The 10,561-nt window shown below is 40.3% G+C and overlaps 1 protein-coding gene across 1 annotated transcript; it reads left to right on the top strand.

Moving 5' to 3' along the window:
• The first annotated feature begins 7,051 nt into the window (after positions 1 to 7,051).
• On the top strand, positions 7,052 to 9,223 carry LOC149264705 (disease resistance protein UNI-like). The gene has a single exon (XM_089400461.1). The coding sequence runs from the start codon at positions 7,052 to 7,054 to the stop codon at positions 9,221 to 9,223; it is 2,172 nt and encodes a 723-aa protein (XP_089256587.1).
• The last annotated feature ends 1,338 nt before the right edge of the window (positions 9,224 to 10,561 follow it).

Here is a 10,561-nt window from a genome sequence, read left to right as displayed (position 1 = left end):
GCGTTGAGTTCCTCCATCTGCTGAACTTGTCCTGCAATCTCTGGTGTGTCCAGTAATGGTGGGAAGCATGGTCGACGATGGTCCATATTGAACACTTGGTGCAGGAAAAGGAATGGAGGAATGATGTGCTCCAAAGCATTGTTCCCCACAGCCTTGGTACTGCTGTAAGGACCATGTCGGAGTGGTCTGAGCTTCTGATGGGTTCTAGTAAGGCGTTCTCTCTACAGATGCAACCAGACTTTGTTGCCCACCTGAAACTTGTGTGGTATCTCTGTGGGTGAGGAGAAGTTGTTCCTGTGTTATGTCATGACCGTATCCCTTTGTTGCTGCTGCTGCATGGAGGAACCCTTTGCAGGGATCATGGATGTAGCAACGATCTTCCCCTTACTTTGGGAGTGAACTAGACAGATAAATTTCCTGGTCTGGGAGATGAGCTTGCTGCCTTTCTTAGCAGTGATCAAAGATGTGGCGGTAGGTGGGGCAACCTCCGGTATCCTGTATAATGAATTATTTAAAGAAATAATGACAGCACGAGGCCTTGAATCATATACAGCATGTCGCCTCCACAAGTATGGTTGGCCTAATAATACATCACAAACATCCAGAGGTGTAACATCACACAATACCTCGTCTGTGAAGGGCTTGATGCTGTAGGGAAGGCGACACTGCTGGCGAACTTTGAGATCTCGTCCTTCATGAAGCCCCCGATATTGTACGGTTGTGGGTGTGGTGTAGTCGGTAGGCCCAACTGCTTCACGACCTCTGCTGAAACGAGGTTCTTTTGGCTGCCACTGTCGACAATGAATTGTAGCGGCGAACCCTTCACCCACATCTGTGAGTGGAAAAGACGCTCCCCTTCCTCTGGATTTTCGGGCTCATCTTTCTGGATCTTGGCAGTGGCAACAGTGGCGCTGGGATCCGCATCAATGATCTACTTCCCTTTGCCATTCCCCTTGTCGGGTTCTGGCTCAGGGTCGGAACATGCATCTGATTCGGAAGCCTTCAACTCAGCCACCAGCGACTGCTTGGTCTGACACTCACTTGTGTTATGAGTGGGACTCTTGTGGAACTCACACCACTTCCATGTGTCCTTCTTCGGCTTCATGTTGCTGTTCTTTTCTTGCGGCTTCGACGGGTTGTCTTGGGTCACCCTGCCTTGGCTTTGTCCTTTGGGCTTCAGATTTGCAGATCCAAAGTCTCGCTTTTTCTGTTTTAACTTTTGCTCGATTTTGACAGCATATCGGTACGCCATGCCGAGCAAGGAGATGTTCAAGAACACCATCTCTTCCTGGATGTATCTGTGCAGGCAGCCACGGCATTTGAGTACCAGATGCAGCTCAGAATCTTTGATACCCAATTGTGTGCGAAGGGTATGAAAAATGTTTGTGAACTCCGGCACATCTTGGTCTCGTCCTTGCCGCAGTGTGGTCCATTTGATGTATTTGTCCTCGTAGCTTTTGACAGGGTAGTACTGCTCCTTGATGGCATCCCGGAAGTCATTCCAAGTGGGTGCGGCTGAAAATAGTGAGCCTATACTTTCATCCTTCTGCTCGCAGTAGGTTTCCCACCAGTCCTTGACGTGGGGGGCTGCTTTGAGAAGAGCGAAAACAATCTTTTCCCGATTTGAAAATTCATGAACAGAAAAATACCCATCTAGCAGATTTAACCATTTATCTACGGCATCTGCGTCTATTTGACCCTCGAAGATGGGGATTTCAAAATTAACTTGTACCTTAAACGGTGTGGCGTTTCCAGAGTAGCTGTTGGAAGCCGATGCGTCGCCTCTGGGTAGCCGCTGAAGGATCTGCGCAAAGCTATCCATCATCGCGTTCCTTTCTGCTCAAGGGCTTCTTCGAGCAAGATTTTGATAGGATCTCCTGCCCCCTCATCTTTCTTCTCATCCGCCATGGGTGGTCGTCGAGATTTGCGAGGCTGGTCTTGCAAAGCTTCGACCAGTTCAAGCCCTAACTCCTTATATCCCGATCTCGTTGGGGACATGCAAAGAAAAACAGAGAAAAGGCAGACCGCTCTGATACCACTGATCCGGACTTAAACAGGAACACAAGAAATTACAGAGATAACCATAAACCCAGATATGCAGCGGAAATAATACTTCATTTCATTAATGTAAAACACTGAAATATACTTACAAACAGTAATGGAAATAAACTAGCTAGGGCGATGGTAGCTTATCTCTGAGAAGAGATGTGGTGGCTACATGCCTCTGAACTATGTTACAATGAGGCTCGAAGGCCTATTTATTGTTGAAAAACAATGGAAAACCCTTAACATTCTGAAATCTAACCCTAGAAGATGAAACGCCAAATTGTGGGCCCCGTTTGGGTAAATTGGTACATCAATTTCGCGGGGTCGTAACTTTGGCATACGATCTCCGTTTGACGCATACAATAGCTCGTTAGAAAGATCTATCTGAGCACTACCACTTTGGGAGGCAACACGGGTCCATGGACCCATGTTGTCCCAAATTTCCCAAAAAACATCGTTTAGGGCCTCAAAACGGCTCCGAAAGTTCAGGACCCAAAAAGCCTGCTAAAAATAGTAAACAGTGCTACAATTTAGGAAACTGAAAATACTGAAAGAGACAGTTGTGGGGGTACAAATGGGATAGGTGGGTGGCCACCAACATCCACCTGGATCAGGATCCTCATTGAGGATGCCCTCCAAAACCTCAGGATCCCTATAAAATGGTCAGTCTTCAGAGACTTACCAGTAGAGGATGACATCAAAACCCTCATCTATGATGTTAGTCCTTCTGTCAGTGAGGAGGAGGAAAAACAAGAAGAAGATACAGAGATAGATAGGATGAGATGAATAAAGAAGAAACTAATTTAAAGGAACATGCTGAAACACAAGGAGGATGATGTTGAAACAGAAGAAGAAACTGATGGAGATGAGAAAGAACAACAAAAGGAAGAAGATAAGAAAAATAGAGAGGACAACTGCAGGAAAAGGAAAACCAGCTAGCATGTATGGCCAGCCTCTCATTGGAGGCCATCCAGTGTAGGATGCCAGCTAAATCCTATAATCCTTACCTCAGAGAAAAATGGTTGCAATTTCAGATTAAAACACTAGCACAAAGGGGCACCATGCCATTTCAGGACTACAGACAAATTATTGATCTTTGTGATCAAAGTGCACTGGAGGATGGGGCCAAAATGGCTGAGTTTTACTTGCACAATATGGCCCTCACAGACATGAATACTTGGGATCCTAATGCAGAGCTAGAAGATATACAATTAATGGTCTTGGCATCATGGATGAACCATGAGCAGTCAAGGGTTGCGAAGGTGAAAATAATATTAACCAGAGAGCAAAATGAACCTCTTTTTCATCAGAGCTGAACAATCAAATCCTATGGCCCTAATCAACACCCATAATCTAATTGCAAATGATCCTCAACTGTCACTTAGATATCTTGCTGCCAAGAGCAAGCAATTTCACATTTTGAAAATATGTTTAGGTTGCTAAGGGATGATAATACATATGCTTGCCAAAGGAAATGGAACACACTACCACACAACTTGAAGATCAAAGAATATCACTCCCCTCAAAGGTTGAGAGAGGCACTCAAGAGGACACCTATGTATAAGCAATCAATGCAAAGGTTGAAGGTCAATTGAATAGGCCTAAAACTCAGTCCGCCACTACTCCTAGGGATGCTAGAAGGGAGAAAAGATAAAGAGGAAAAGAGGCAGTGGAAAGAAGTATAAAGGAAAGCAAGCTTCTATCAACAAGAAGAAGAGATGGGATGTCAGAGAGGCTACCAGAGCCATGAAGAACATGGACATTGACTAAGTTGCTCATCCTCATTGAGCAATTATATGGGCCTTAATTGGCCTTAATTCACCTCCTAGCTTAGTCAAACCAACTATTCTCACAACTTCTTGCATACTTTTGATTATATTTTGTTTATGAAATGAGTTAGAGTTGGATATGTTGCTTTGTGGTCTAATGTGCATGAAATTCAGGAATAAAGGATAAAAGAAAGGAAAATGCAGGTAGAAAGGATAAAAGGCAAAGAACTATGGCAAAGACCTTGGTAAAGACTCGAATGGGAAAAGGGAGAGTAACTATAGGAGGTAAATCCTCCTCATTCACTACCCCTCCATTCGAATATTCCACCATTAGTTCGGAGTGCACACAACCATCACGTTGAAGACTAAAAGACATCCGAGCAAGTGAAAGTGACACAAACCAGTTTTTCTTGAGTTAGAGGCCAAGCCTCCCTAATCGGAAGGAAGTCGTTAGAGACTTCAAATGTATAAATAGAGAGGCTAAGGACCTCAGTAGGATTCAGACTTCTATTGTAAAACTCTATTTTATTTATGAGTTGTAAAGACTAGTAACAATTTGCTCTGTAATCCATGGCTTCTACAATAAGAATGAGTTCTGTTTAATCCAACTCTGAGTTAAATTTGAGGGCTGAAGCTCTTGGATTAGGGCCCGACCCAAGCAGCCACAACTCCTCTTTGTTGTACATTTATGCTCGCATAGAGTTTTGTTCTGTTCATTTGTTTAAGTAGCTTCCTGGTTCTGTTTACCTACTTAAATTGCTTTCTGGTTTACTTGTTCATTTTCTTAAATAGATTCATGGTTTCTCATTGGTTATTTGCTGAAGTAGCTTTCTGGTTCTATTCATCTACGTTGTGCTTTAGTTTACTTTCATTTATGCCTTCTTTCAGTTCACAGGTTAGTTAAAGGAAAAATATCACTATCAGAGTGTTCGCAGGTGTCTCGATCTCATCTCCTCCCTCTGGGACCATGACTTGAGGAAGGGACCCTCCAGCAACCCCAAAAACATAGTCTCTGGTTCTCGCATGGGCTATGGAGTTCACTGTTTAATGCAGTTATTTGTTCACCTCCACTAGTTTTCTCTGTCATTTTCATTTGAAACCGCCTCTAACGCATTCCTCTTACATTGCTTTCTCGATGTCCGATCACCAACAAACCTTCCCAATCACTGCCCAATTCACTTTTAACGCGACTTTTTGCACTTTAAATCCCCATCGTCGATCTTCATCGTCAGATCCGACGGCTATCGCGCACCCGCTCGCCAACTAGCTCGGTCAAATCTCCACCGTTGATCTGCCTCGCCAGATCCGATAGCTATCGTGCGATATCGCGTGGATTTCTATCCGATCATTATTCACCCGAGGGCACGCGATGAGAGTGGTTTCTCCATGCTACGTGTCGCCCAGTTAGGCTAATCACACAAAATTTTAGAAAACCACTTACAACTTTGAGGGCACGCAATAAATAACTTACCGCCCTCTAAACTCGCTCCGTCATTTCCACACGTTTCTTTTGCCCGCGATCTAATCTTCGTCGTCCATCTGTCGATTAATCATGTCTGTCCATCTCTTGACTTAGCCTCCACGATATAATCTTAGTCGTCCATCTCCAGTTAACCCTGTTCGTTCATCTATTCACTCAACTGCCGCAATATAATCTCCACCGTTCATCCTGTTAGTTAACCCTGTTCGCCCATCTATCTATGTAACCTCCTGCGATCCAATCTCTGCCATTCATTTTCCTTTCACCCGACTGATCCAACGGTTCTTATGCACTGTTTCTCCCTCACGTCCTCCTTTCACTGATTTCGACCTCTGATTGCTTTTTCCACTTGAAATCCGATTTAGCCTAAGTTTCTTTGTTACACCTTAGTCTGGTTTTGATGCTCTTTACTTTTGTAACTTAGATAATTAGCATTAGGTTGGTGTTAATTTAACAATTCTGCGTAGCATAGATGTTTAATTGGTTATTTAGGTTATGGTGTAAGTTTAGCATTTCATGATGTTTTCTTCATTAATACAGTAGAGTAGCTCTCTCTTAGAATAAGTTTGTTCTCCTTCCATCAAAGAATTAAGCTTCTTCTGATTTTCTTTTTAAATGTATATTTAAATATATAATTGAATTTAATAATTTAAAAAATATTAATAAATTCAAAACTTATCAAAACTTATAATTAATAAGTTCAAAAGAAGAGTGTTCTCGTTCACATCATTCAGATAAGGCAGGGGAAGAAAGAAGGGCCCTCAATATTATCCGTCCCTTCCTTTTGGCAGATAAAATTCCAGGAACTTTCTTTTAAAGTGAGGAAAAGAAAATTAACAAAGTTCCTATGATGAAAATTGGAACTTTCTTCTAAAGTGAGGAAAAGAAAATTATCTAAGTTCCTATGATGAAAGTTATCCATCGTCATTGATGTACGAAAGTGGGGCCGATGGTAATGGAATCTCATTATGTGCTCTTCTTTAACTGATTCTTGGGGTTAAAAAGATAACCATGAATTGATTGTTGTACTTTAAAATGTGGTGTGAATATATATAACTAGATTCAGTGTTTTTTCAAATTTCTGTGTAAATTATCAAACACAGACTTATCGTCACTCCCGCGTCCTAACAAAAATTGGTCAAAGAAAGATAATGGAATAAGTGATAAACAATTGTGTTATATTGGCTTCCTTCCAAATGAAGATTTCTGTGGTTCACATCATAGAAAAGAAAGCATGGGGAGCTGGAAGGGCCCTCATTATTCATTACAGCACAAGCTGTCACGAATCTCGTTTTCACTGTTTGCTATAATGGCGATCATGCTCTTTCACATCCTTGGAAAAAGAATGAAAGAATCTTTTTTTTCGTTTTCACTGTTTGCTATAATGGCGATCATGCTCTTTCACATCCTTGGAAAAAGAATGAAAGAATCTTTTTTTTTCATTATTGAAATGACAAAAACTAACTATGACGCTGCTGCACAACTATAAGTGTGCAATTCTTTGGTCCTATCTATCAATGTATGAGAGTTATAGGTTACAAAATCTCAGCATTAGTGTTCACAATCCCGGGTTGGTTTTTAATTACATAATTTCTGGTTCCCTTCCACAAGGCTCTGCTCTTGTAGTGTTAACATTGGTTGAGGATTTCATTAGCTGGAGAGAATTTTTCATTTCGAGATTTCTCAATTTGATATTCACCGTTCTGGGGCTTTGTTATTTTGTGCTATCAAGGGAGTTGAACATATTTTTTTTATCATGGGTGATCCCGGTTTCGTATCTGGATTTATTGGTGTGGGCATAGACATGGCTATCCACCAAATCATCCATCACGTTAACATTGCTCTCCGTTGCAAGAAAGGATTGGCCAATCTGAAGCGCCTGGTAATGGAAATTGAGTCAAAGGTGAAGGAGATCCAGCACTATCGCTTGCAATTAAATAGCAAGAAAATCTCAATTCCTCAAAGCAACAATAAGCTGACACCCTCGGCCGTTAATATATGGCTTAAGGAGTTGGAAGCGCTTCTCCGACCAGCATCAGCAATGGCGCAACAATGCAGTACAATCGCTAAGTATGACGTGATTTCTCGTTATAAAACGAGTCGAAGGATTACTCGTTTGATTTCAGATATCAGAGAGCATCTCCAATCATTTCATTTGATTAGCATGCTCCAAAATGAGGAGCTCCGAGAGAGACTTGCAAGAATCGAAGAGTTGTGCGCCTCTACTTCTGCAACGCCCACCCAACCTGATGCTTCAAGAGGTTTCTTCATCAACGAACCCCTTATCGTGGGGCAACACAATGCCTTTGCAGCACTAGAGAAGTCAGTGATGGAGGCAGAGGGTGAGTCTTCCTTTTCGTCCATTGGCGTGCTTGGCAAGGGCGGGTCTGGTAAAACCCTCCTCCTGAAGTCCGTCTTCAATAGCAGAAAGGTGAGGGATTTATTTTCCAATGGATTGTTGCTTTGGCTGACTGTTTCGCAGCCTCCATCTTTCACAAATCTTAGGAATCAACTCTCTTCCCAAATAGGCATGCAAGCAAACATAAATCCAGATCAAAATATGAATGAAGAAGCTATAAAAATATGGTTGCATGAGAGTATGCAGGGCAAAAGGTTTGCGTTGTTCTTGGATGATGTATGGGAGGAGGGTGGCAGATTGCTAGAGGAATTGGGTCTACTCCGGCTAGCCGACCATTCCACCTCCAAAATTGTTGTGAGTTCAAGGAACCAGAAAACGCTGCTGGAGATGGGAGTTAATGCAGATAAGTCCACATTGATTACATTACGCGATTTGGTCGAGGATGATAGTTGGAGGCTGTTTGTTTATCATGCATTTCCACATAACAATGGAAATCTGCCAGCATACATCGACGAAGGAAAGGCGAGGGTTGTGTGTACAAAGTGTGGAGGGCTTCCCTTGGCAATCAAAGCAGTAGGGAGGGCAATGGCAGGAATTATTGATGCACAAGAATGGGATTTGGCAGTCCACAGGTTGTCGAACGCCAACAGCGAAGTCTATGATTGCCTCAGGTTGAGTTACGACGCACTGGGCAACTGCAACATTAATCTCCAATTGTGCTTTCTGTACTTAGCTGCTGCCTTCCCGGAAGACCAAATTATTTGGGTAGAGCTCATCAATATCTTGTGGTTGGGAGAAGGGTTGCTCCAAGATCAGGCTGGCCACGACCAATTCCACATCGGAAGAATCTACCTCAACAATTTAGCAGACCGTTGTTTGATTGAACCGACAGTGAGAGACATTGATGGATCCGTGCAATTTTTCAGGATGCACGACGTTGTGCGTAGTTGGGGAGTACAAATTGCTGAGCATGAAGAGAGCTTCTACTGTGGCGCAGGTAAGGGTCTCACAACATTGGATGCAAATGAATGTTTAGCACGCACTAGAATTTTGTTGACTGGCAAGCAGTTGACTTTTCTTCCAGAGTCTTTCAGAGCTCCAGAAATCTGCACATTAACATTGGATGGGAACAGAGATTTGGAAGAAATTCCAAGAAGGGTGATTGAGAGCATGATCTCTCTTAAGGTTCTGGATTTGAGTCGCACGTCCATCCAATCATTGCCTGAAAGTATTGGCTGTTTGAAACAACTTGCATGCCTAAGATTACAGTACGCGCGAATCAAAAGGTTACCAGCATCTGTCTCCAATCTTGTAAATCTCCAAATCCTTGATCTTGGTGGGTCTGGAATTACAGAATTACCTTGGGGCATTCATAAGTTGAGAGCACTAAAGTTTTTAAACCTTGCAGATTGTGGCGATTTGCAATGTGTGGCGCATGGCATATCACAGCTCACTTCTTTGCAATACCTCTATGTTTCTAGCAGTGCGTGGAGTCGTCCAGTGGTTAAAAGAGGTCAAAAAGCGGCTTCCATTAACGACCTGGGGAATTTAACACAACTGAAATATTAATATTTACAGAACAATGGAGAAACAATTTGTGAGCGCATTTTAGGCAGGATGCTTCACATGGAAACATTGGAATTGACGATCAGCGTCACAGCTTTTTTACCTGAAGATATTACTAATATGTCAAGGTTGAAGAAGTTTTCATTAGAGTTCTCACATAGTTAAAATGGAAAATAAATTTTATCAACTTCAAAATTTGAATCATCTTAAATTATGGCACTGTCATATGTTGGAAGAACTTCCACATTTAGAAAATCTAAGAGGGTTAAGGAAATTAGATATTGTAGAATGTCCGAACTTAAAAAGGATTCCTAAAGAATTTGGCATTTCCTATGTTGAAGACATTTTCAATGGTGAAGTTAAACGAATTAGAAGAGTTGCCAATCATACAAGAAGGGGCAATGCCTAAACTTGAAAATTTTACGTTGATGCTTTGTGAAGCATTAATGATGCTGCCAAAAAGTTATTGGAATCTTAAAAGTCTTTATAGTATAAGATTGTATGGCTGTTCAAAATTTTCAGAAAATCTTGAAACAATCAAAAGAAAAAATACAAATGTAGAAGTGGTAACCATGTCTACTACCAGCACAGAAATACTTTTAGAAAAGTATCGGCAAGTTTTCAGAAACGGTGAATTTTGGAACGGAGAGTTTTACCTTTTCCTCCAAGAAGTGTATAGATATTTCTAAAATTTTATGTATTATGATCAATGATCAATAAATATAATTTATTTTTTCATCAATTTATTATTTATGTTTTTGTCTTCAGCATTTTCATATTTATATATCATATGCGAAGAGAAAGAAAAAATACATATTTTAAATTTATTAATAATGTTATAAATTTAGAAAATTAATTAATTATCACTATTTTTAATACAATTTAATTTTAATGATTCTATAAATTTTAAAGTATGATATATTATTATAATATTATTATTTAAATTTGAGAAAAAATTAATAAATAATTAAAAAATATTAATACAAATTAATTATTTTATATATCTAATTATATCTTATACTTATTTTAATTAGAATTTTTATGTTTTAAAATTTTTATTTTTTATAAAAGTATATTTTTAATTTGATTTAGATTAAATAAATAAATAAAATTAGTATATACAAAAGAATAAAAAAATGACACAAAGAAGGTTATTCTTTATATAATTAAAAAAAAAAAAATAGTTAGCTAGCAGTGGTAACAATGTCGATCGCGAGAACAGAAAAAGTATTGATGAGGAGATATGGGGAAGAGTATTTTACTTTTTTCCTCCCAAAAAAAGGTATAGATATTTATAAAATTCTATGTATTATAATTCATGATTAATAATTGTAATTTATT

Source organism: Pinus tabuliformis, chromosome 6 (assembly GCF_031772625.1).
Source record: "Pinus tabuliformis cultivar Carrire ecotype Pingquan chromosome 6, CPIR1, whole genome shotgun sequence".
NCBI lineage: Eukaryota > Viridiplantae > Streptophyta > Pinopsida > Pinales > Pinaceae > Pinus > Pinus tabuliformis.
Note: the sequence above shows the minus strand (reverse complement) of the source record. Positions and strands in the feature narration are given on the sequence as shown.

Coding starts and splice junctions, on each gene's coding strand:
- LOC149264705 (XM_089400461.1), top strand. CDS start 7,052: ATGGGTGATCCCGGTTTCGTATCTGGATTTATTGGTGTGGGCATAGAC.